General features: G+C 41.6%; 2 protein-coding genes across 3 annotated transcripts; one reads left to right on the forward strand and one right to left on the reverse strand.

The window, feature by feature from the left end:
* Positions 1-1,088: 1,088 nt before the first annotated feature.
* On the reverse strand, positions 1,089-7,637 carry FNDC8 (fibronectin type III domain containing 8). Its single transcript, XM_031967588.1, has 4 exons — positions 6,825-7,637; positions 6,022-6,385; positions 2,987-3,232; positions 1,089-1,645 (listed from the first exon to the last, which is right to left on the reverse strand). The coding sequence occupies exons 1-4, from the start codon at positions 7,031-7,033 to the stop codon at positions 1,493-1,495; spliced, it is 972 nt and encodes a 323-aa protein (XP_031823448.1). The 5' UTR covers positions 7,034-7,637; the 3' UTR covers positions 1,089-1,492.
* Positions 7,638-10,272: 2,635 nt separating this feature from the next.
* RAD51D (RAD51 paralog D) lies at positions 10,273-27,200 on the forward strand. 2 transcript variants are annotated; one of them, XM_003769997.4, is made up of 10 exons: positions 10,277-10,679; positions 13,445-13,506; positions 14,138-14,256; positions 16,597-16,678; positions 17,527-17,661; positions 18,607-18,702; positions 20,378-20,468; positions 20,577-20,647; positions 21,961-22,125; positions 26,796-27,200. In XM_003769997.4, exons 1-10 carry the CDS (start codon positions 10,598-10,600, stop codon positions 26,877-26,879), a joined length of 987 nt encoding a protein of 328 aa, XP_003770045.2. In that variant the 5' UTR covers positions 10,277-10,597; the 3' UTR covers positions 26,880-27,200. The 2 variants fall into 2 exon arrangements, with proteins under 2 accessions (XP_023359386.2, XP_003770045.2); XM_023503618.2 differs by lacking the exon at positions 17,527-17,661 and having other exon boundaries at positions 10,273-10,679.
* The last annotated feature ends 391 nt before the right edge of the window (positions 27,201-27,591 follow it).

The following is a 27,591-nucleotide window of genomic DNA, read 5'->3' on the forward strand; positions in this document are numbered from 1 at the left end:
GGGGGAGGTCATGGTGTATGTATATATCTACATAAGTATACATAAAAATATCCTTACCATAGCCTGCTTGGGAATAGGGGAGGGAGAATAAAGTAAAAAAGGTGTGCAGCAGAGAACAAAAGAATTTTACAAGAAAATAAAGATGGACAGTCATGAATATAATTTCTTCTAATAATATGAATATATACTTTCTTGAACTGTTAACTTATTGCTATATATTTTGAATCCCCCCGATGTTATACTGGGCACATAAAAATATTCTCTTTTATTTTGTTTTGTTTTGTATTCCTTTTCTGTTTTTCTTTTATTTTATATATATATATATATATATTTTTTTTTTTCCCTCCCCCTGAGGTAATTAGGGTTAAGTGACTTGCCCAGGGTCACACAATCAGAACATGTTAAGTGTTTGAGGCCAAATTTGAACTCAGGTCCTCCTAACTAAAGGGCTGGTGCTCTGCTTTCTACATCAGCTAGCTGACCCCTAAATAAAATATTTTTAAAATACATTTTGTGTTAAAAAATAAAAACAAAAAGGCATTAAAAAGAAAAAACTAAATACAGACAAATGGACTAAGGTGATCTTTTTAAGGTCCTTTTCCTAGCTCTAAGATTGTGACCTTAAGTCACAACCTTTGGGACGTGGTTAGAATATGAGCTTCAGTTTCCTCATCTGCAAAATTAGATTTGGTTCCAGGTGCAAATTTTGTAATCCTACATTTCCCTTTCCTCAACAAACCCTCTGGTTTTGCAGGTGATAGGGCATAGAGAAATTAAACTAGTCCAAACTTGCATAGGTGGGAAGAACCCAGATCTTAAAATTCTCAACTTAAAGTGAAGAAGGGACCTGAAATGTCTTTCTCGTTCCACCTTTTCATTTTACAAATGAAACTAAGATGTGAAAAGGTTAATGAGGGTGGTAAGGACATTCATAATCGAAATTCTTTTCACATATGGACACATCTGGCCCTTACAATAACTCTATCTGTAAATTCTCTTATTATCCCCATTTTGCAGATGAGAGAACTGCGACTAAGTGACCTGTACCCCCAAATCCCAGAGTTAATAATAATAGCAGAGAGCCAGACTCATGACTCAATATACATTCTTTAATCTTTACAATTTCTCTCTCTGATTCTGGCTGTCCCCCTCACGTCAAATCCAGTACCCTGGGGGCCCAATTGAGTTTATAGCTCTTTAATGGGAACCCTCTCCCCTGTAAGGCCAGGTCTGAGGGGAAGGGGCTTGCCAGAAGCTATGGCCAGTGGCTCAGCCTGGCTGCTGGCCAGCTTGAGGCTTGAGATAAGCGGGGTACCCAGCTGGGCCAACTCCCTGCCAGGGACCCGAGGGGCAGGAAGCCAGAACAGTCCAGGGCTGTGGGCGCCCAGAGAAGGGGCTCATCAGGGCCATGCTCTGTGTTGGTGCTGGACGTGGCTCCTGAGGGGCCCCGAGCAGGGCCCGAATAAAGATGTGAATGGCTGGGGGCCCCCTCTTAGTGTGGAAAAATAAACTCCAGGTCCTCCAGTTTCCTCAACTCTTTGATCCCGACATAGACCGTTTTCCTCTGAGGTTCTCGACGAAGCACCGTGATTTTGATGGGGTTCTCCCTGGGGAAGCCATTTACATCAGCAGCCACAGTGGAAAACTGAATCAGAGAGAAAAAGAAACGGATTCTAATTTCCTTCCCTTTCTAAATTCATTTTTATTTCCCAAGGACTTCTTATACCCGCTCCCCTTCAATTTCCATTTTCCTCCCTTCATGCTCCTATAATCAGTTATTTGATAAAAACACATTAAATGCTTACTATGTGCCCACATAGACAAAAAAAAAAAGTGAGACAAGTTCCTGCCCTCAAGAAGTTTGGGAAACATGTGTGTTCTTTAGTGGAAGGGGGCCAGTTTACCACCAGGCTTAGTGGTACAGTTGTTACTATTGTGTTCAGTCATTTTCATTCATGTCTGATTCATTGTGGCCCCAATGGGGTTTTCTTGGCTAAAATACTGGAGTGGTTTGCTATTTCCTTCTCCAGCATCTTTGACAAATAAGGAAACTGAGGCAGATAGGGTGAAGTGACCCAGGTTTACACAGCTAGTAAATGTTTGAGGTCAGATCAGAACGCAGAAAGGATATCTTCCTGATTTTTAGACAATGTGCTCTATCCACTGCCTGCTTACACTTAGTAGGGATTCAATATTTAATAAGTGCTTATTGACTAGTTGATTGAACAGCTATCACCTATTCAGTTTCCTAGTTATCTGCACAATAACCTAGAGCATTGATTCTCAATTCTTAATTATCTGTTTGCTAAGGGGTATATGTGTATGTGTGAAGGATTCCAGAGTCTTGGTTTTTATTATTATTAAAGATTTTTATCTTCAAAATACATACATAGATAATTTTCAACATTCACCCTTGCAATACTTTGTGTTCCAAATTTTTCCCTCTCTTCCCCCATTCCCTTCCGTAGACAGCATGTGATCCAATATATGTTAAACATGTGTAATTCTTCTAGATATATTTCCACAAATATCATGTTGCACAAGAAAAAACAGATCAGAAATGGGAAAAAAGAGAAAGAAAAAAACTATAAGCAAACAACATCAAAAAGAGTGAGAATGTTATGTCCTGATCCACATTCAGTCCCCACAGTTTTCTCTCTGGAAGCAGATGGCTTCTCCACCACAAGTCCATTGGAACTGAAAGCCCTGGTTTTGAAAGCTTGATTGTGGGTCCATAGATCTAACAGCATGATAGATTTTTGAAAACTAAAAGGGACTTTAGAAATTAATTTAGCATCAATCTCCTCATTTTATGGAGGGGGAAACTGAGGTCAAGAGAGATTAAATAAACCTCTGAAGTTAGAGTAAGGAGCAAAATCCAAAGCTATATATGGCTCTTGAGATTCCAAATCCCTCCCTCTCTGCAGCTGGAGCTGATTGCGCCTCCCTGCTCCCTTCCACTCTCCCCCTCCTGTTCAAAGCTCACTTTATAGGGCTTGCACCATTTCCCTGGACCTGCTGGGTTAGCGGCTCGAACGCTGATGTAATACTTGGTGTTTGGCTGCAGCTCCATAAGCTTGACCGTGGTGCCTATGATCTGGTTGAAGATCCAGGGGTGGTGTTTTTCCTTGGGCATCTCGTTCTTTATCCTTTCCCTCCTCAGCTCCATCTCCTGAAGGAGAACCTGGTAGAAACTCACTCGCTGCTTGCCCCGGCTCCTGTTCCAGGAGATCTGGGGAAAGAGAGAACCCAGGGGGGCTTCCTCATACCTAGCCATTCATGGTGCCAGGCACAAAAGCATATATATATAATGTATGTATATATGTATAAAGCATGTATAATAAGATATATAATATAAAAATTATATTAAATATATTTTCTCTATAAAATTATATATAATATAAAATATATAATATACACATATAATATAAAAGATATGTAATATAAAATTATATTAAATGTATATTCTATATAAAATTATATATAATATAAAATTAATACACATAATATAAAAGATATGTAATATAAAATTATATTAAATATATATTCTATATAAAATTATATAGATATAAGATATATAATACACATATATAATATAAAATATATGTAATATAAAATTATAGATAAGACATATAATACATATACAATATAAAAGATATGCAATATAAAATTATATTAAATACATATTCTATATAAATTATATATAATATAAGATATATAATACACACATATATAATATATATACTCACACATATCTATATACACAAAAAATATACACCCACAAATACACATATATAAGCTTAATAAGTGCTTGTTGACATGGCTCCATAGGAGTTGAAACATGGAATCATGGATTCTAGGTCAAGAAGAAACCTCAAAGGCTATCTAGAGTTCACCCCCTTAAATTACAGATGAAGAAACTGAGGGAGAGAGATGACCTAAAATGCTAACTCTAGAAGCTGGAAGAGATAAAAGAGGCCTCTGTCTAAACTGTGGGTCATGATCCCATACAGCGTCTCATAACTGAATGTGGAGGGTCACAAAATTATGATTTATTATCAAATGTTTGACTTGTATACCTATTTTATATACCTATAGACCTAGAGTTGAGTAAAAATTTCTCAGGTGAAAAGGGGTTGAAAGTAGAAAAAGTTTAAGAAGCTCTGTTCTAGCCCAGCCCCCTAATTTTAAAGATGAGGAAGGGCAGTAGATAGAGCACTCTGGCTCTAGAGTCAGCGGGACCCAAGTTCAAATCTAGCTTCAGATATTTACTAGCTGTGTGACAAGTCACTTAACCCAAATTGCCTCCCCAGACAACAAAACAATAAATAAAATAAAGGTGAGGAAACCCACAGTAAACACCAGAGGCAAGATTTGAACTCAGATCCTCTGACCTCAGAGCCTGGAATCTTTCTAATTTGAATCTATGAATGAGTCACAAAGCTCACTGTACTCTTGAACTTGACTTCAAAGGATCATAGATATAGAATTGAAAGCAAATTCTCGATCAATTAATCCAACCTATTGTTAGAAGTCAATTAATCCAACCTATTGTTAAAAGTTTAGTGATTTTACTCAAGGTCATACAGATAGGAAGCAGCAGAGCTGGGATTTGAAGCCTTGGATCTAACTCTCCTTCCCACACTTTGGGTCATATTTCTGAGGATGTTATTAAAAGGGAAAAAAAATCATTACAATGCTGCACAAAACTAGTCATACATAATTGTTTTATTTGTAATAGCAAAAATCTGGAAGGAAAGAAAGTCAATAACAATTGGAGATCTAAAAACGGTGCTATGTGTTAATGCAATGGAATCCTATTGAGCTATATACAAATGACAAGTGGAGAATAGCAAGAAATATGGGAAGAATTATCTAAGAGTGACATCAGCCGAATGATCAGACCAACATACCGTCACTGCAGCAAACAATGGTGGAAATAAATAGAAAAAGGAAGGACCCTTTACAAACAAGAGTACACAGGGCCATTTGGAAGGAGGGGACAGAGAACTACTGCATTGTTATGACTATTTTGTTCAAATTTAAATTAGAATTTTTCCCAAGTAAAATATAAGTACAGATTTGAGGATTCTTATTTGAGGACTAACTCCAGATTTTCCTTGTTTTCTTTTGAAATAATAATAATTATTTATTCAAAATTTTAAAAAGATTAATCATTCAGTTCAAATTATACTCTGACTGCATCCATATGTCTTCCGTTCTGGTGTGTATAGCACTTACTTCATTCATTCACCTCTTCATTCATTCATGTTTATTCATCTGTTGCCTGATCAGTGTGTAATCTTTTCCCTTATTTCTTTATAGCTTGGGAATCAAAAAGCCTCCAATCAAATTCCTCTACTCATTTATTCATTCTCTCATCATTCTTTCCCTTCTTCACTCATTCACTCCCTGGCTTTATTCATTCACTTACTCGTTCACTCATTCATTCTCTTTCTTATTCATTCATTTACTCATTGATTCACTCATTAATTCTCTCATTCTTTCACTTATTCATTCTCATTCACTTACTCATTCACTCATTCATTCTCTCATTCATTCACTCATTAATTCACTCAATCATTTTCTCATTCTTTTACTTACTCATTCACTCATTCATTCATTTACTCATTGATTCACTCATTCATTCTTTCACTTACTCATTCACTCATTCATTCTCTCATTTATTCATTTACCCATTGATTCTATAATTCATCCTCTCATTCTTTCACTTATTCACTCATTCATTCATTTACTCACTGATTCACTCATTCATTCTCTCATTCTTTCCCTTATTCATTCACTCACTGGTTTCATTTGTTCACTTCCTCTTTCACTCATTCATCCTCTCTCTTATTTATTCATTTACTCGTTGATTCTCCCATCCATTCCCTCATTCCCTCCCTTATTCCTTCATCCACCCTTTCACTGGCTCCTTCACTTACCCATTCTCTCACCACCCTTCCCCCAATCAGTGTCTGAGTTTTCCCCTCCCTGCCCACACCAGGCAGCATCACCCACCACAGCTGTAGAGTCACTGACAGTATGCTCACAGATGAGGGGGGCTTCGGGCACATCCACCACCACAGAAGACTCTGAGGGTGTCGAGGTAGTGTCTGCATCCAGCTCGGGATTGTCCAGATCCAGGGGTATGAAGTTCTGCGCCAGGGGCTTGGAAACGCTGGAGCAGACGGAGTGCTCCCCCAGCTCGTGGCCCTTGGCCAAGGAGGCCAAGCTGAGTTTCGTCAGCTGTCTTTCTAGCAAATCTGAAAAGATGTTGCTGCTGGGCTGGCTCAGGGAGAACTTGAATGGGGGCAGCAAGTTGGTGGGCACAGGGGAGGGACTCGTGTCCTCAGAACTAGATTCTTCAAATTCGAAAGGCTTACTGGGGAGAACAAGAACAACAAAACAGGTTGGAAAAGGCTACAGGCGCGACCACCCATCCTGGCTGGCCCACAGAGATCACTCAGGGATGCAATAATTACTCAGATCGCTACGTTTTTCCCCTCGCCCCTAGCTAGAAGGCTTTGCAGAATTGGGGGGTAGTTATGGGGATGGGGGGAACCTGTCCTTCCAGGAGCAGCTGATAGCAGTGAGGAAATGAGACCAACTAGATGGAAGCAGCTAAGACCACAAGGTGGTAAAGAGCAGGGGGATGCTCAGGAAAATACAGCAAAGCAACATCATTGTCCCCTGCTCGTCCCGACTCCAGGGAACTGGGCATTCCTGGGTCAGAGAAATGGCTCCCTCCTCTAAGGGCTCCCCATCCACTCCTAAGCCTTGTTCTTCTAGAGAGAAGGAAAGGAGGATGAGATGGGGCTTACATCTCTTCTGAGTCTCCTTCCTCAACCAGGGTGGGCTTGGTACATCTTGGGGAGATACCAAAGCCCTGGACAGAGAACCTCCGATCCACAGGCCTGTGGGTCGGGAAGGACTTCTTAAAGTTGCTGAAGGGGAGCTTCATATTGGAAAGGTCTTGGTCCAAACTCTCCTCATCTTCCTCTTCCACTCTCCAGAGAATTCCCGAGGCCATCTGGCCTTCACCAAGTCAGACCAAGAGGCTCAGTCACCTGGAAGCAGAAAACCAAGTGTCAGTGGAGCCTCTGCAGCCCTTGATTTTTGGGGGGGTGACTAAAGAGTGATGTCACCATAACACCAAACTGTAACAATTAGGTTCCCCCGGCTCCCTGATTGGTGGCTCTTGACATGATGTCACTGTAGTACAGGATAGCTAGGACAAGAGTTGGATGGAAGAGAGAGAAATCAGAATACTTGGGGATGAGGGTGGGGACAGAGGTGAGGGTTTGGGATGATTGCATGTTTAAAATAGAGAAAATCTGGATTTTTTCTGAAATCTATGGATTTTCCTCATGCACATACAATTTATGGGGAGACCTATTGAATCATGTTGATGATGTAGGGGAAGAAATTCTGATCTAGGAACCAGAAGATTTGACTTTGAGTTTTTGTTGTCACTAGTGGTGGGTTCTTAGGCAAATCATTTCTCGCTGAGCGAGGGCCAGAATCATTATCATCATCACTGTCACCAATGTCATCATAGCTAACTCACTTATATAGGGCTTACTGTGATAAGCACTTTCCCATTATTATTTCATTTGATCCTAACAACCCTGGGAAATAGGTGCTTTTATTATCCCCATTTTACAGATGAGGCAACCAAGGCATTACAGGAATAAATGATTTACCCAGAGTCACATGGCTAAGAAATGTCTGAGACTAAATTTTAATTCAGGTCTTCCTCCAAACTCATTGTCCTATCCACAGTCCCACCTATTTTGGATTATAGATTAGGGGTCCTTAACCTTAACCATGAACTTGTTTTAAAAATATTTTAATAACTATTTCAATAGTTATTGTAATCCGATATATTTTAGTTTATGCATTTAAAACTTGATGCTTAAAAGGCACTGTGGACTTCACCAGGCCGTGCCCAAGGAATCCAGGGCATAAGAAAAGTTAAAGAGTCCCTGGTTTAGAGGCTCTCTAAGGTACAAACATTCAATAAATGTTTATGAGTATCACCTCTTTATGTGTGGAGCCACTCTAGCTTTTCTCTGGAGTTCTCAAAGTAATTTATAGAGCTATTCTGGTGTTGTGGGGATAGTTGTTCTGATTTTATAGAGGGATGATAAAGGCTTGTCAGAATAGGGGAACAGAACCCTGTATTCCCTCACATACCAGAACCCTGGGGAACCTACAGCAAACTCCAATTTCTTGTGATAAGAGAGAGTGGCAGGAAAAATCCTCAGATAATCCACAAGGGCTCTAAAGGCTAGTAACCAGTCTTCATCCATTCATTTGTTCTGTCAGAAGTGTATGTGGAAGCAGTCCATCCAACTGGGTTCCAATGCTTATTGGCTATCCTAGTCACCTTAGGGGATTTATGTCACTTAAATCATTCCCATTCTCTGAGGGCTCTCCTAGTCACCTTAGGGGATTTATGTCACTTAAATCATTCCCATTCTCTGAGGGCTCTCCTAGTCATCTGTGGGACTCATGACACTTAAATCATTCCTATTCTCTGAGGGCTTTCCTAGTCATCTGTGGGACTCATGACACTTAAATCATTCCCGTTCTCTGAACCTAAATTCCCTCATCTGTAAAATTAGGGGACCAGTAGTTTTCAAAGGTGAAGTGCTGAATTTCCCTAGATGGGTTGTAGAGTATGTCCCCCAATTACTTATATAAAAGTGATTTTAAAAAAACAAAATTTGTGAGCAAAATGTGATTGAGCACCACTGGGATCAAGATGTAATCTCTTAAAATTGTTCTGGATTATTAATGGCAGAAAATTCCTGAAGAGGGAAGGTCTACCAGATGCATTTGGCCAGCAATTCAGAGTGTGAAGGGGCTCCTCAAGCACTGAGAGATTAGGGTCACAGACTTCATATGTGGATGAACCTGGGTCTTCTTAGTTGAACCTTCTTTCTCTTTGCCTCAACTTTTCTAAGACATGTGCCAAATTATAGATAAAAGAATTTTTTGGGGTAGTGAGAGAAGGGAGTAGAGGGTCTGACTATGGGGAGAGCAGAGATTGAAAGGGGTGTCATGTACAGGGAAAAGATTCTACAAGGAAATGAAGATTGAGGATAAGAGAAAGGAAAAAGGAAAGGAGGGAAGGAAAAAAAGGAGAGGGGATGAAGAACAGAGAGTGGAGGAAAAGATTTTAAGAGAAAAAAGGAAAGAAAGGGGAGAAGGAAGGAAAAAAGGAAGAGAAGGTAGAAAAGAGGGAGGGAATGAGAAGAGAAGATAGAAGGAAAGAGGGAAGGGGAAATGGAGAGGGAAGGGAAGGGAAAGATGGAGAGTAGGAGGAAAGGAAGGAATAGGACAAAGGAGGAATGAAGAGGGAGGGAATGAGAAGAGAAGATAGAAGGAAAGAGGGAAGGGGAAATGGAGAGAAAGGGAAGGGAAAGATGGAGAGTAGGAGGAAAGGAAGGAATAGGACAAAGGAGGAATGAAGAGGGAGGGAATGAGAAGAGAAGATAGAAGGAAAGAGGGAAGGGGAAATGGAGAGAAAGGGAAGGGAAAGATGGAGAGTAGGAGGAAAGGAAGGAATAGGACAAAGGAGGAATGAAGTAGATTCCTCAGCCTCTCTCTGGGTTAGTAGAAAAAGCCCTAGATAGTCAAAGGATCTGGATTCGGGTTTGATTTCCCTTAGGAAAATGTCACCCAGGCTTTACGGGTTAGTTCTCCTTTATTCTCCCTTTTTTTATTCTTTTCTTCTTTCTGGTTATACGTGCACATAAACATTTTAAAATACACCTTTACATATCAATCCTGTCGGGAGAGAGACAAAAGAGGAAAACTACGAGAGGCAGAAAACAGAAGACAGCCTCGTCTCCTCGGGCGTGTCTCGGCGGGCGTCTCTCGGCGCGCGCGCGGACGGCACTTTTCAGCCCGAGTCTAGCGGGCTCGCCTTGGATCGCCGGAGCCCGAGAAGACCGCGTCTCCAGAGCGGGTCCCCGCGGGCTCCGGCTCCGGCCTCTTCCGCTCAGTTTATGTGAATCTTTCCCGCTCCTCATCATTTTTGATGATATTTTTATCATTATACGATACACTCCATTACCCTCCTACCCAAACGTTTCCGCCCCCGCGGGTCCCTCCCCTCCCTCACGATCCCCGTGGGACACGGAGCCCCCCTCATTGTGAAACGTCCTTCTCCCGCATCCCTCCCGGACCGCGTCCCAGCCCTCGGAGCCCCCGTCTTCGCTGGCGCTGCAGCCCCCCGCGCCGCCAGCAGGTGGGAGTGTGGGGCAAGGCCCAGGCGGGGCGCCGGGCGGGAAGGCAGCAGGAAGTGGGGGTGGCCGGAGCGGAGCGGGGCGCGAGTCGCGGGGGCGGGAAGCCGGGCGCCCTCCCCTCCCCCAGCCCGACCGGTCCCTGGCAGGGTAAGGGTGTGAAGCCGGGTGCCCGCCGCCGGGGTTGGGGGTTGGGGGCTGGGCCGGGCCGGGGAGGCCCCCCCTGCTTTCCGCCCCGCGGCAGGAAGGTCCCGGAAGGGAGCGCGGCTCGGGGATCGCTGGCCCCGCCCCCTCCCGGGCTGCGGACCCGGCCGGCGCCGTCACTCTTCGGTGCCCGAAGGATGGGCGTGCTCAGGGCGGGGCTCTGCCCGGGCCTCACGCAGGACGTGGTCCAGCTGCTGAGGGGCGTCGGCGTCAGGACAGGTAAAGGGGCTGAGGCCCGCAAGGGGCCTGGGTTCCAATCCTGCCCCCAGCGGAAGCTGCCGTGGGGAAGGCGCGGCCTTAAAGCGAGCTCCGGTTCTCTTCGGAAACTCGGGAGCCGCGCGGCCCGGGCCTGCGTCCGCCTCCGGTTTCTCTATAAAATAGGGACCTCTGTCCCGCCTTTCTGCCGGACAGCCGGGAGCCCCGTGTAAAGGAGCTGCTGTTTTCTTTGTTCCTGCTTAACCTCTCCGGCTCCGCTCGTTTGTGGCAATAATGGCACCTGGCAGGGTTGTTCCGGGGTTCCCCACACAGAGCGAAAAACGCGCTCCGAACGCCGGCCGTGTGGTTACTTAGACTCAGTTTCCTCATCTGTAAAATAATACCTTCCGGGTCATGGGTCAAATGAGTCTGTGAGGCGCTGTGCAGACTCTATGCTCATTATTCTTCCGATAGAGCGGGTCCGGTTCTGTTCTTTGTGATTGACAGCGGTGACTCTTTGTGATCCCGCTCGGGTTTTCTTAGAAAAACTGGAGTCGTTTTCCAGCTCACGGGACAGACAGGGAAACTGAGGCACACGGGTGGTGACTGGCCCAGAGTCAGTCGCACAGCTAGGAAGGGTCTCCCGAGGCAGGCTCAGGACTCTGCGCACCGGGCTTCCAGCGGCCGTGGGCAGCTCCTCCCTGGTGGCGGATCAGGCCGAGGTCAAAGCGGTCCAGTTCCAGCTCTTCTCTGCCCCTCACTCACTCCCTGCGTGATCTTGGATAAGCTACCTAATGGTCCTAGACGTCAGCATCCTCATCTATAACTAGGCTGCCTTTTAAGTCTGTGATCCAAAAAGTCAAATCTTGTTTCCACAATTGTCAGTCAGGAAGACGCGGATTCCGAGTCCCTTCTCGCCTCCCTGGGCAAGTCTCTTAACCCTGTTTGCCTCGGGACCCTCCTGTAAAATGAGCTGGAGAAAAAAATGGCAAACCACTTATCTCTGCCAAAAACCATCAGCGGAATATGACTGAAAGTTACCTGAGCAAAAACAAGCATTTGTTTATTTTTACTTTATTTTTAATGATTTAATTTAATTTAATTTTTTTTTTTTTTTTTTTTTTTTTTTTTTTTTTGGTGAGGCTATTGGGGTTAAGTGACTTGCACAGGATCACACAGCTAGTAATTGTTAAGAGTCTGAGTCTGGATTTGAAGTCAGGGCTGCTCTGTCTACTGTGCCATCTAACTGCCCCACAACAAACATTTATTAAACATTTTCTATATATCAAGCACGTTGCTTAGGCTGGGTATGGGAATCCAAATAAAATGGTGATATTTGCATTACTTACTTAATAGATCATGAGGAAGATATTCTGTTTGTTTGTTAGTTTTTATAAATCCTAAACAATGGCTTACATTTATATAACAATCTCAGGTGTCCCAAGTGCTACATTTGTTGCCTCATTTAATCCTGGCCAGCCCTATGAATGGAGTACTATTGAGTAGCTAGTAAGTAGCTAAAGTAACAATCAAACCCACATCTTTTTTTTTTTTTAATTTAATAGCCTTTTATTTACAGGATATATACATGAAACCCACATCTTCTTGATGTCAAATCCAGTATTCTAACACAGTATCCCACTATCTGTTAAAACACTATGGAATTAGGAACAATTTTTATTCTATGTTCTATATTTTTTGGAGGCAGAACTGGCAAGTTCTCAGAATCTGCCCATTGTCCTCAACATAAACTTGCAAATGAACAAACTTCCTCCATAGTTGTCTCCTCCAATGGAAAAGATTTTAGTTGGATTTGAGTTTAAATTTATTTTTATCCTTTTCATTTCATTTTTAAAAAAAAAGACTTTTGTTGATAATTTTTGTTTTTGTGTCACAATGCTCTCTTTCTATTCTTCTCTGCCTTCTGGCTTCCTTAAAGATTTATTTAAAATCCTACCCTCTACAGGAAGCCTTTCTGAAGCAGCTGGGTATTATTTCCTTCTTAAGCTCATTTTATAGATGAGGAAACTGAGGCAAACATGGTGAAGTGACTTGTCCATGTTTACACAGCTAGTAAGTGCCTGCAGTCAAGAACATGGTACACTGTAATAACAATATTATAGACTGAGTAATTCTGACGGATGTGGCTCTTCTCAATAATGAGATGATTCAGGCCAGTTCCAATGTGTCTTGTGACAGAGAGAGCCATCTGCACCCAGAGAGAGGACTGTGGGAACTGTGGATCACAGCATAGTATTTTCACCTTTTTTGTTGTTGTTTACTTTTTGTTTTCTTTCTAATTTTTTTTCCTTTTTGATCTGATCTTTCTTGTGCAGCAATGAAAAATGTGCAAATATGTAAAGAATTGCACATATTTAACACGTACAATAACTTGTTATCTAGAGGAAGGGAGGGAGAAAAATTAGGAGGACGAGGTTTTGCAAGGATGAATGTTGAAAACTAACTTTACATGGTTTTGAAAATAAAAAGCTACTATTGGGAAAAAAAAAGTGTCTGAGGTAAGATTTGAACTCGGGTTTTCCTGACTCTAAGAAGACATACCCAGCTCTAATAAATTGTTTAATTGTTGGATAACAATAAGCCCTAATAAGTTGTTGAATTGACTTGTCTCAGTCAGGGTGGGGAGGGACCAACCTACTGAGGAAGAAAGCAAGTCTAGGAGTTTTGTGGGTGTGTGACCTCTCCCAATCTCAGGGAGGATGATGGGGTGGGAGGTTGGTGGGGGGCTAAAGGGAGCTTCATTTCCTTCATTCTGTGTCTTGTTTCAGTGGTGGACCTTGTCTCTGCAGACCTAGAAGAAGTATCTCGGAAATGTTCCTTGTCTTATAAGGTGAGGGCAAAAGTGCTTCTTTCTGGGACTGAGCTTGAGAGCTCATGGAGTTATTTAGAAGAAATCTGGGGCAGCCAGGTGGTGCAGTGGATAGAGCCCTGAAGTCAAGAGGACCTGAGTTGAAATCTGGTCTCAGACACTTAACACTTCCTAGCTGTGTGACCCTGGGCAAGTCACTTAACTCCATTTGCCTCAGGGGAAAATTTTTTGTTCTTTTTGCACTGCTTTTTTAAAGTGTATTTTATAAGTAAGAAATATGGGCAAGAGGAATAAGATGGTCCCCATCATCTTTGCATATTTTCAGAGCTCTTCCGAACATATTTCTCTTTCAGAATTGAGAAAGTATGTCTCCCCCTTTTTTCAAAAGTGGGGCACTAGGGGTGCAGAGTGTCGCATATACAACCAGATAAGGAGGTTTTGTAGGATTCTATTGAACTTCTTTTTTCTTTTTTTAATTTGTTATGTGGGTTAGCTCTCAGGGCAAAGGGAGTTAGAGAGAGGGTGAGTCTATTTTTGGAGATGAACGTGACATTAAAAGGGAAGATTACAATAAAAATAAGAGAACTTTTTTAAAAAAATTAAATGTCTTCTGTTCCTGAACCCATACCTGTCTGTGCTGTGATGGAGGCAGGCTTTAGTTGCTGTGAGGAGGGTATTGCTGGCCCAATTTTCATCTTTCCCCTTCAATGGTGCTGACCTCTATGAAGAGTTCAAGAGCTCCACTGCCATCTTGGCCACCGGTATCGCAAGGTGTGTTCTGGGGAAGGGGGACCGCTCCCCGGCCTTAGCTTTTCAGACTTGAGTCCCCCCAGGTCCCTTTGTGGGGAAGGGCTTTGTGGCCCGGCAGTGAAGGCGGAGGTGACCGCCTGTAAGGATTCCCAGGTCTTCCGGCCACCAGGTCGGACATTAGACAGGAGAGTGTTTGTTCTGTTTTGGTGTTTCTCCAACGGATCTTCTGGAGGGCAGGGTCTGGACCCTTGTTGGATGACCTCTGGTGGGTCATAGTCCACCATTCTGAAATACTTGAATTTCAGGCTAATGGCTTTGAATGAAAATAAATTAAGGAGAACAATCCCTGCCCCCAACTTTCCAATTCAAGAGCATGTCTTAAGGAATAATTAGATTAAATCCAGAGCTGAAATGTTCTGATTTGTTCCTAGGTGGGTGGTGAGATTGGGGATAGGGAGGAGTTAGGAGAGGATGGGGATTCCTGCCAAACCACTCTGTGAAATTTCATATATACTTAAAAATAAGCCATACATAATAGAGGTTCATAGCATCCTACTCAATCCTCTTTTATCCCCATTGTTTTTATAAGGAAATGTTTTGGTGTCTTTTGGGGGGGCAGTCACCTCATCCACAAAATAGTGATAAGAAATACTTACTTCCTCTCAGGGTATCAGATAAGGAAATGTCAGTGTTTGTTGTATGTCACGTATATAACAATAAAAAATATTTATTATTACTTATAATAATAAATAAATATTTTTTGAAGGACAGAAGGGAAACTGGTCTGATTATTAGTTCAGTTTTAGACAAATCAAGTTTGAGGTAACAACAGGACATCCTTCTATTGGTGTTCTTTAAGCAGACAGAAATATGAGATTGACAAATGTTTAACAACCCGTTTTCTAGAAAGAAAAAGTACAGACAATACTTTAAAGTTTATTTTTTAAGTGTATTTTATATATATATTTATTTTTAAGTGTATTTACATACATATTTTAATTGTATTAGTCTAGAAAAAAGTACAGACAACACTTTTAAGTTTGTTTTTAGTGTATTTTATATCTATCTCTATATATTTAAGTGTATTTATATACATATATATAAAGTGTATTTATATATATATGTTTTAAGTGTATTATTATTCTAGAAAGAAAAAGTACAGACACTTTAAATTTATTTTTAAGTGTATTTTATATTATATATATATATATATTTTTTAAGTGTATTTATACATATGTATATATTTGAAGTGTACTTATATATATATTTTTAAAGTGTATTATTATCTAGGTGGGGCAGTGAATAGAGTGCCAGACCTGGAATCAGGCAGACTTGAATGCAAATGTGACCTCAGACACTTATTAACTGTGTGAATCTAAACAAGCCACTTTATCCTGTTTGCCTCAGTTTGCTCATCTGTCAAATAAGCTAGAAAAGGAAATAGCAAACTGTGCCAGTATCTCTGCCAAGAAACCCCCAAATGGGGTCACGGAGAGTCATGACTGAAATGATTGGACAACAACTTCTAAATGCATTACTAACATTTTTTTCATTGCTTTCTTAAGTCTAGATACTTAACAGAACAACCCTGATTTGCAGTTTTTGCTGATTTCAGGGGTATAAATGCTCATACTAAATATTTAATCATTGGCTCCCTGTTCCAGAGCTTAGGGGAGAGAAACCTTTACATTCCTTTACTACCTTGGAGAGCAGATGCATGAATATTTTTCACTTTCCAGAAGAAAGCAGAAAAGTCAACTTAGAATTTTGGGGGACAGTCACAGAAACAGGTCAAGAAGATGGTTTTAGGATGAGAAGATCAGAAGTCCCAGAGACTACAGAAAGGGAGAATTTTAAGGAATTAGTGTTAGAAAATCTCTGGTCCCTTACAGAGACTTTATAGGATAAAGCCTGAGAAAAGACCATTGATGAAGTCAGTAGTAGTTTTCATGATATTCTGAATTGAGTTCTGGGCTTAGAATCAAGAAAACCTGGGTTTACAAACTACCTTATTACTGTGTGAGTCCCAGTTTCCTTATTTGTAAAATGCAAAGGTGAGACTCGTGGTCTCTAAGTTGCCTTCTGGTATTAAGATATGGTCCTGAGGAAGGAGCCGGGAAGGAATATTTCTTTTCCATCCCAATTCTTTGTTTTGTTTTTAATTTTTGTTTTTTGGCTGAGGCAATTGGGGCTAAGTGACTTGCCCAGGATCACACAGCTAGGAAGCCTTAAGTGTCTGAGGCCAGATTAGAACTTAGATCCTGCTGACTTCAGGGCTGGTCTTCTATCCACTGTGCCCCCTCGCTGCCCCCATCCCAATTCTTTGAAAGGTGATTCTCTCCTTTTCTCCCTTGCTGATAGCCTGGATAAGCTGCTGGACTCTGGCCTCTACACTGGAGAAGTCACAGAAATCACTGGCGCTCCAGCCAGTGGCAAAACCCAGGTATGATGGCAGAGTTTTAACTAGCATAGGACCAACAGGGTTCTGGACCAGACACTCATATTACAGACACTCCTGCTTTCTCCTGGGGTGGAAGGGAGGGCAGGAATGGGCCCTGGGGGGTGGGCAAGGAGAGGGAGAAAACACTGCTGATTTGCTCTTTCTCTGGGAAGTCCATACTTCTGGTTCTGGAATTTCCAGAAATGTGGGCTGCTGGCTACCCCCTTCCCATTGTGTCATCAGTTTGTCTTATGGACCACTTTCCTCCTCCCAATAACATAACTTGTCCCAGGCTCAATTTCTGAGATAGATAGATAGATCATTCTATAGGTCTGTGTTTATATAAATCCATCTGCAGTTCTCTCCAGCAGGATAGGTTGATAGGTAGACCTGCTACATATAAGCATTTTGAGAGCAGAGATTTTTAACTTCTCTCTTTATCTCCATCCCATAGTTTTGTGCTTGGTATATAGTAAGAACTTAATACGTGCTTATTGACTGATAGTTAATTAAGTGGGGAGGGGGTGGGGAGAAGGGAGGGAAAAAAGTTGGAACACAAGAATGAATGTTGAAAATTATCCATGCATATATTTTGAAAATAAAAAGCTTCAATTAAAAAAACTTTGAGTGGGTACCAATTCTTTGTTAGGCAAGGCTACAGGGGCCCTGCTGATGAGGAAACAGAGCTGAATTTTGCCGTGGGCAGCAGCAATTTGGGAGGTTACATGAGTTGGCTGAAGTCTCTGGGCCCGATCTTCCCGGCTATATCGGAAGGGCTTGGGGAGTCTGGGGAGAACATGACCGAGACTGTCTGGAGCTTGAGCTCAGCCCACCTCCTTCCCCCAACGCAGGTGTGTCTCTGCACAGCTGCCAATGTGGCCTACAGTCTGGGCCAGAACGTCCTGTACGTCGACTCCACGGGAGGTCTGACAGCCTCACGCCTCCTCCAGCTGCTGCAGGCCAGGACCGAGGACGAGGAGGATCAGGTCGGGATGCGGAGAGCTTCTCTGTGGCACAAATACACTCTGTGGGACCAGTTCCTGGCCTTTAGGCTCCCCCCAAAAGAGCCACTGTCTCCTCCCAGATTTGCAGACCTGAGGTCTGTTTTGAGGACTCCCCCTTGGCACTGGTTCCTCCACTGTTCTGGACCACTCTGTGCATTTGTGCCCCTGAACGCAGATACTTTTCCCTGTCATTTCTTTTGGAATGCCTTTAGAGTTCTCCCTGGAGACCCTGAATCTTTCTTTCAAGGGGCTCAATCTCCCCCTTCTCATTGTGTAAGCTCTCCCTGCTTACTAGGAGTCTGGAAAATCTGCCTTCAAATCCTGCCTCAGTCACTTAATAACTGTATGACACTGGTCAAGCCATTTAATCTCTATTTTTTAAGTTTTTATTTATTTAACTTATATAATTATTTAATTTCTATTTATCTCAATTTCCTCATCTGTAAAATGGGGAGAACAATCTGTTAAAAAAGGAGAACAATAGCTCCTCTCAGGGTTGTTAAGACCATCAAATGAAATAGTAATTGCAAAACACTTAGCACAGTGCCTGGGATAAAGTAAGCACATACATATATGTGTGTATATGTGTATGTATATATGCAATTATTATATATATTATTTAATCTACAGATAGATATCTATAGTATAGATTATTCTATCTATATTAAAGGATTTATTATTATAGAATTTACTATCCCTGTGACACTGGGCAAATCACTTAACCACTGTCTGCCTCAGTTTCCTCATCTGTAAAATGAGGATAATAATAGCTACTTCTTACAGAGCTGCTGTGAAGCTCAAATAAGACAACATATGTAAAGTGTTTAGCAGATTTTAAAGCACCAAGTGTGTGCTAGCCATTGTTATCCTGTGCCCCTGAAGCAGGGTCTCTGGGATGCTGATGTCTGTGTTTCTCCTCCTTGCCAGGCAGGGGCTCTGCAGAGGATTCATGTGGTACGTGTATTTGACATTTTCCAGTTGATGGACACGTTGCAGGACCTCCGGGGCAGCATCTCCAAGCAGGTGAGCCCCCATCAGTGGTGCCCCAAGAAGCACGGATGGAATCTCCTGTTGTTTTGTGGTGGTTGTCCCGGGACAAGTCGCCCTCTGAAATGACCAGCTGTGCTTCCAAGATGTAGAATCCTAGAGTTTTAAAGCTGGAAGGGCAGGCCAGTCCTGCAGAGCCCAGAAAGGGGAGGGAACTTGCTAGTCAGAGACAGAGCTCAGACTAACGCTCAGCCCTCAACTTAGAATCATTGACTCTCAGTTATGAGGGACCACAGGGACAGCTTAGTCCAACTCATACCTGCATCCTTTCTGCCATGTACTTGAGCATATTGTCATCCTCTGGGCTTGCTTTGAAGATGTGCAGAGAAGGAATAATCTTCCACCTCTCCTTCCCCCTCTACCTCAGTTCCCCTTTGTGCATCATCCTCCCAATTAGAATGCAAGCCAATTGAGAGCAGGGACTGTCTTAGCTGGTAGCTGCTGCTGCTCTCAGGCAGACCAGGTTGTGTAAACTCCGGTCTTCCTAACTCTAGTCCCAGTGCTCGGTCTATTGTACCACCTTGCAGTAATGTTCACAATTAGAGATACAGGGAAAAAAGATAATCCCTGCCCTCAGAAAGTTTATGTTCATTCTGAGGAGTTGTAGCTTTGAAAAGGGGGTTGGGCCTGAAGAACCTTGCAAGTGTTGAGTTGACATCCCCTTACCTCAAACCAGTGGTGCTTTTGATTGGGACAAGAGGCAGAGAACAGTAGAGGAAGGGTGGTAAGCTTTTGGCAGCGTGTGTGCAGCAAGGTGTCCTGGCTGGGCAGCCCTGTAGGATGCGAAGGTCAGTCTGGGTCTGGTCCATAGTCTGCACAGTCAGCAAGGTGGGCTGGTTTGCAGTCAGTCACTTATCCGAATGATGGCTGGGAGCATCAGTTTGGGAGGTCTGGGTGTGGTGTGGAGAGTGCTAGTGAGGAAAGGAGGTGGGGAAAAGCAGGCTGGAGTGGCTGAAAGATGGCAAGAGTGAAGTTGATTCAACTTTTTTCCCGTTTTAAATTTATTTTTATTTTCAAATCATATGCATGAATAATTTTCATCACTCACCCTTGCAAAACCTTGTGTTCCAAAATTTTTCCCTCCCTTTCCCTCACCCTCTCCCCTAGATGGCAAGTGATCCAATATGTGTTAAACATACACAATTTTTCTATACATATTTTCACAATTATCATGCTACACTACTTCCTGCCTCAGTTTCTTCCTCTATTAAAGGGGATGATAAATCAAAAAGGAAAAAACTGCAAGCAAACAACAAAAAGTACTGTGTTGTGATCCCTATTCAGTCCTCCACAGTCCCTCTCTGGGTGCAGATGGCGCTCCATCACAAGACCATTGAGACTGGCCTGTATCATCTCATTGTTGACGAGAGCCACGTCCATCAGAATCAATCATCGTATAGTTCTCTTGTCACCGTGTACAATGCTCTGCTGGTTCTGCTCCAAGCTGAGTTACTTTATGAAAATTAGGCACTGAGGAAGCCTGATTTTCCTAGGATGCCAGAGGCTGTAGGTGGGAGATGGAGACATGTTTCCCCTTCACTTTCTCTTGTTAAGCAGCAAGTTTATCCTGTAAAATTGACCCCTTGCCCTGGAGGCCACTAAGGAAAGGAGGAGGACCAAAGAACTATTTGCACCCTCTTTCTCTCTGCAGGTGACCAATGCTTCAGGGCCGGTGAAGATAGTAGTGGTGGATTCAGTCTCTGCAGTTGTCTCCCCTCTTCTGGGGGGCCAGCACAGTGAGGGTGAGTATGATTAGAAGCCAGAAGCGTGGGGGACCCTTACCCTTGACCTTTCTGTCCCTGAACACCCCCTGCCACCCTCCACCCTCCAAACCATCTTTTCTTTCCAAGGTTTGGCCTTAATGATGCAGCTGGCCCGAGAGCTCAAGACCCTGGCCCGGGAACTGGGAATAGCAGTCTTGGTGAGTTGAAACAGTAATTAAGATCTGGTGCACCCCAATTCCCTCTGATTTCTCTCACCTCTGCAGAGGGATGGAATTTGGTTTTCTATTTGCAATATAGATTGCCATTTATATAACCCTTTGAGATAGATCATTCAGTTAATAAGCCTTTATTAAGCACCTACTGTGTGCCAGGACCAGTACTAAATGCCAGGAATAGAAAGCTCAAAGCTAAATCTGGGTTCTCCAGATTAAATTGATATTTAATTTATCTATTGCCCACATACAGATGATCAGACAAATCTCTTTCCATGCCTTCATCTTAATTCTGCATAATCTAGCCTCCCAAAGACTTGGAAGAGACCCATACCTTTGTCATAAGCAGCACCATGATATGCTCGATGCTGGCCCTCTAGATTAAACAGTCTCATAGCCATATAAAGACAGATTCAAATAGTAATAAATAGTAATAAAAGTAAACAGTAATAAAATACAGTAATAAATAGTATTAAAACAGTAATTTTAATAGTAATGGTAATATTAAAAGATAAATAATAAACTTTTCCTTACAAGTACAACCTGTAACAAACCATAGAAGTACCAACCAAAACTGCCACGGCACTGGGCATGATAGCCAGGTTAGAATCTTGGGATTGGGAGCCACTAGATGCCTCAGGGGCATAGATGAAGCACTGGGCCTAGAGTGAAAAGACCTGAGTTCAAGTCCAACTTCAGACGGTTATAAACTGTGATCCTGAGCAAGATGCTTACTGTCTGCCTCAGTTTCTTCCTTTGTTAAAGGGGATGATAATAATAGCATTAATTTATTTAATAATTATATTAAATTTAATTAACTATTAATTTAATGATATAATAATTTAAATTTTAAAATCTTAAAGGTCATATAAATGTTAGAGGTGATGGTGATGGGGGTGATGGTGCAAGAAAGTGACCTGATCAGACCTGCTTTTTAGGAATATTACTTTGGCAGTCACATGGAGGAAGAGTCAGAGAACCTTGAGGGAGACTGATGAGGAGGCTGTTGTAAGAGACTAGGCTGAAGGGGATGGAGGGCCAGAGCCTAGGGGGTCGCTGGGAGAATGTGGACAAGAGAAGGGCACCCACAGGAAAAAGGTGGCCAGAATTAACAAGATGTAGTCATTGATTGACTATGGAGGATGTGAGGATCAAATGAGAGAATATGGTAGTCATTATTAGAAACATTATTTACTTAGACCACCTGAAAGCCTTAGTCCCCTCGCCTGTGTAGCTCTTAGAGCATGTGACCTATAATGAGGGATTGGATGGATAAGAATTGATCATTTCTGTCGAAGGTGACTAACCACGTGACCAGGGAGTGGGAGAATGGGAAGCTCAGACCTGCCTTGGGACGATCCTGGAGCTTTGTCCCCAGCACTCGCGTGCTTCTACAAGCCTGGGAAAGGTCAGGAGCCCCAGGGAGCTGCCGCATAGCCTCTCTGACCAAGTCTCCACGGCAGGTGAGGAGGGACAGGTGGGGGGGCCAAAGCTGGAAGAGAAAAGGACTTTGCGGCATTGTCCATTTCTATGTTTGCCCTTCTCTTTTCAGTACTTATGATTTGGTACATTCTGGACTCATTGGTCCACTTTGCTTTCAGGGTGGATGACAGAGGATTATGGAGGGTTCTCCCCTGGGCATAAGACTTAACTTCTGATTGCCTCAGTTTCCTCATTTATAAAATGGGTACATTAATAACTTTTGCCTCCTAGAATTTTTGTGAAGTTCAAATAAATAATATTTGTAAACAAAACAAAACAAAACAAAAAAACCAGTGTCTGGCACAGAGTAAGTGTTTAATAAATGAATATTCATTTAATATTATTTAATATTAATTTAATACGAATAAGCATTTATTGAGCATTTTTCATGCTATCATGGTTCTGTACTAGGTCTAGCTCTTTCTCCTTTTCTTCCTACACCACTTTGGCAGCATTACCCTCTCTGTATTCTGGGTAACTAAGTGGTACAGTAGAGTGCCCTCCAGAAAACCTGAGTTCAAATTCAGCCTCACACTCTTATTAGCTGTGTGACCCTGAGCAAATCAGTTAACTCTGTTTATTTCATTCTTCATCTGTCAGATGAACTGCAGAAAGAAATGGCAAACCATTCAGGTATCTTTGCCAAGAAAACTCTAAATGGGATCATGAAGAATAGGGCACACCTGAAATGACTGAAAAACAAAAAACAAGGCTGAAAAGGCAAGTTGAATTTCATCATTTTCCTGCTTCTTGCCTCAGTTCTCCCTTTCTTTGTCTTGAACTCTTTGGCAGTCTGAAGCCTATGGACCCCCTTCTTAGAATCATTTTTCTTTTTTCTTTTTTTTTTTTTTTTTGTCAAGGAGCTCAGAGTTTATTTATTTATTTTATTTTTTTTTTTCCGATTTAAGCATCTTTTTTTTTTTTATTTTTATTTATTTAATAGCCTTTTATTTACAGGATATATACATGGGTAACTTTACAGCATTAACAATTGCCAAACCTCTTGTTCCAATTTTTCACCTCTTACCCCCGCCCTCCCTAAATGGCAGGATGACCAGTAGATGTTAAATATATTAAAATATAACTTAGATACACATAAGTATACATGACCAAAACATTATTTTGCTGTACAAAAGAATCAGACTCTGAATTATTGTACAATTAGCTTGTGAAGGAAATCAAAGATGCAGGTGGGCATAAATATAGGGATTGGAATTCAATGTAATGGTTTTAGTCATCTCCCAGAGTTCTTTTTCTGGGTATAGCTAGTTCAGTTCATTACTGCTCCATTAGAAATGATTTGGTTGATCTGATTTGCTGAGGATGGCCTGATCCATCAGAACTGGTCATCATCTAGTATTGTTGTTGAAGTATATAATGATCTCCTGGTCCTGCTCATTTCACTCAGCATCAGTTCGTGTAAGTCTCTCCAGGCCTTTCTTAGAATCATTTTTCAAGCATATCAAATAAAATACAAAGGATTACAGAGTAAAAACAATTATGTTGAAATAAAATTGTCAATATAGTTTTTTAAAAGTTCATGGATTCCAGATTAAAAACTTCTCTGCTAAGGTAATTTTGAGAAGTCTTTTTTCCCCTTTAATTAAAATGTTTTGTGGATGCCCATTTGTCTTTATACTAGCCATTCATCATTCCCTCTAGATCAGGAATTCCTTTTTTTTTTTTTTTTTTATTTAATAGCCTTTTATTTACAGGATATATACATGGGTAACTTTACAGCATTAACAATTGCCAAACCTCTTGTTCCAATTTTTCACCTCTTACCCCCCACCCCTCCCCAAATGGCAGGATGACCAGTAGATGTTAAATATATTAAAATATAACTTAGATACACAATAAGTATACATGACCAAAACATTATTTTGCTGTACAAAAGAATCAGACTCTGAATTATTGTACAATTAGCTTGATGAAGAAATCAAAAATGCAGGTGTGCATAAATATAGGGATTAGGAATTCAATGTAATGGTTTTAGTCATCTCCCAGAGTTCTTTTTCTGGGTATAGCTAGTTCAGTTCATTACTGCTCCATTAGAAATGATTTGGTTGATCTCGTTGCTGAGGATGGCCTGTAGATCAGGAATTCCTAACCTTATTCTTGTGAACAGATTTCAAGGGATCTTGAATTTGCTTAAGAAAATAATCACATCTTTATTTTTTTACTAAAGTTTGACTGAAAATTAAGATTTTCTCCAGTCATTTAAAAACATCATTCCAAGAAGGATTATACCATAGGTTTCATCAGACTTTGACAAAAGGGTTCATGACACCAAAAAAGTGAAGACCTTTTGCTTTAGATGGAACCCTTCCTTAAGAATTTTTTCCCTGTTTCTTGTATAATCTGATTAGCAGAAGGTACAGCTAGATCCCAATTACTGGAAATAGTGAATTCCATGAAATGATTGTGTGTGTTTGTATTAGCATTATTTGAAGTTATAATTATATAAAATTAGTTCTTGGTTCCAACCCAGTGGAAATATACAATGCATATTTAATGTGACTGCTTCTTAGGATTCTTTCTTTGTACTGATCAGGATCTGGCTTCATTCTATAACGAGGGCACCTTTTGTAATTGCTTACCTGTGATTTGTTTGGAAAGTCTGCCCAGTAACTCCTCAGTAATCTGAAGTTCCTCAAGAACCCAGTCCCTTAAATTGTAGTTTGTGACCCCCTTTATAGGATTGTATAACTGAATTTGGGGTGTCACAGAATTATGATTTATTATCAGTAAATGTTTGATATGTATAACTACTTTATATACCTATATACATAAAAATTGCTTGGGAGAAAAGGACTTATGAGTGGGAAAAGTTCAAGAATCTCTCCTCCAGAGGAAGCTTTCAAGGGAGTGGACAAAAATCATGTCTCAGGGTCTTGAGCATTACTGATCAGTGCATTTCAACAAATATTTATGAAGTTGGCAATATACAAGACATCGTATAGAAGATGCAAAAACAAAAATAACACAAATCCTGCCTCAAAGAGTTTACCTTCTAGTGGGAGAACACAATCTGCACAGATAAGTAAATCTTTGATGACTTGAATACATAGAACAGAGGACCTAAAGAGACAGAGACAGACAGATTGCATATACGTGGGCGCGCTCATGTACGTGTGTGTATGTGTGTATGTAGGTGTAGGGGTGGAGGTTGGGGGAAGTGGCATTTGTGCTTGAGTGCCTAAGAAAGTTAGAGAGAAAAATAAAAGCTAAAGAGGCAAAGGCAGCATAAAGTAATGTCTAGAACACCATATTTGCAGTTAGAAAAACTTGGATTTAAATCCTGTCTCCTTTTCTAACTAGCTGTGTGACCCTGAACTAATCTCTCCCGGTTCAGTTTCTTCATCTATAAAATAATAAGAAGAAAATAGTATTTATATAATGCTTTATATATAATTCTCTCAATAACCCTGGAAGGTAAGTACTATTATTCTCATTTTACAGATAAAGAAACTGAAGGGGAAAGAAAGGTTTTTCCAGGATCATATACACAAGCAAGACAGGATTTCAACTCCTGATTCCTTTCTTCCCGATTTCAATTCCAGTGTGCCATCTAGCTGACTAAAAGGAGGGGCTCGGAGTCAGTGACCGACCACCTAAGGGCCTTTCCAATTCCATACCTATGATCATTTGAGAGTAATTTAGGCATGGAGGGCAAAGCTAAAACAGTCAGTTGAAGGTAAATAGCAGGAAATAAGTCTGGAAAGGAACACGAGCCAGATTATGGAGAACTGCATATATACTTCTCCTTAAATAGCTTTTATTCTTCTCTCTACTAACTAATGCACAATGATAACACACTTCTCTTCAATAAACACAATTTAGCCAGTCGCCACAGTTACCTATATTTATAGGCAAATTGCATTCCCTTCACCATCTGTCTTTGTACTGAAGGCCAGGCTCCCATGTTCTCTCCCTTTACTCATGTATATTCTATAAATTATTCATGAGTGGGTGGGGGGGCACTTCACTTTACATTTTTATTAGCTTTAACTGTGGTCACTTCCCCCTACAGATAAATGAGGAAGTCCAAGGGTGTCATTCTAGGCTCTGGCCTATCCTGTAGGTAGAGCATTGGCTTTGAGGGACAGGACCAGAGTTCAGGTCCCGGCTCTGCCCTGTATGACTTCACACAATTCATTTATAACCTCTCTTCCCTCAGTATCCTCATCTGCCAAAGTTGAAATTGAATCATAATGAATTCCCAGGTCCTTTCAGTTCTGAATCTACATCCTTTAATCCTATGATTCTGTGATGCTAGGCAGATTTCTTTCCTTGTTTCTTCCATCTGGATTTGGGGATAATACTAGCTAGCATTTATATAGCACTAATTATGTGTCACTAACACTGTGCTAAGAGCTTTACAAATATTATCTCATTTGATTCTCACAACCATCCGGGGAGGTTATTATCTGTTATTGTTCCCATTTTACAGTTAAGGAAACTGAGACAAAGAGAAGTTTAATGATGCGCTCCTAAGTATTTAAAGCTGAATTCTGGTGTAGGCCTGGTGCTCTGTCCACTGAGCCATCTAGCTGCCTCTGAGAAATTCATGAATCCTTCAGAGTGCTTCTAGTGAAAGGGCTGCCTTCTTGGGTTCTTTAGTTAATTCCTCTCCTATGTCCCCTTTCAGCCCACAGGAATCCAGGAGGTAATAGAAATTGGAGTCTGTGAGACTCCAGAACAGAACTCTTCATTAGAAGGGAACAAACTATAACCATATCATCTCTTTGGAATATGAGAAAGGCTCGAAGACTCCCAGTCATCCACTTCCAGAGAGGAAACCAGAGCAGTCACAGAGAAGACAAGAAGGCATGGAATAGTCTGTATAGAGTGCAAGACTGGCTCCGAGGAAGGAAGACCTGCTTCTGATAGTGTGAACATGGGCAAAGGATTTTACCTCTCTGGGCCCCAGTTTTTTTCATCTGTAAAATGGCAATTGGTTAGAAAACCTCTCAGGTCTCTTTCCATTCTAAATCTATGATCTATGCCCTATGTAACCGCTAAAGTAAAAGTGGCCCAGCATGAGGGATCCAGAGTATAAACCTCATCTTTAGGCTGGCAAGCCTGACTCAGAAAGGGAAGGATATCCCTGTTTGCAATGATACCTCAGTATCATTTCTTGTAGGAGATAACTTAGAGCTGCTAGTGAGTGAGGCAATCTGAAGCTGGTACTTGAGTCTCATCTTGCTTGAATTCTATCATTTCTCTCTGTCTCTGAGAGCCATTGGCTGAAATTAGCTCATCTTTGGAACCTTTAGAGATGAACCAACAGTTGGATATGTGAATCTTGCCACCCAGGGTCAGGACCAAACATCACATGTCACCTCCACCCTACCTTAGTTTCCCCGAACTGCAAAATAGAGCTATCACACCACCAGGAGAGAAGCCGCTTCAGGTGAAAACAATTCCTTTTGTCCTTGACCTCA

Source organism: Sarcophilus harrisii, chromosome 4, assembly GCF_902635505.1.
Source record: "Sarcophilus harrisii chromosome 4, mSarHar1.11, whole genome shotgun sequence".
In the NCBI taxonomy this organism is placed as follows: Eukaryota; Metazoa; Chordata; class Mammalia; order Dasyuromorphia; family Dasyuridae; genus Sarcophilus; species Sarcophilus harrisii.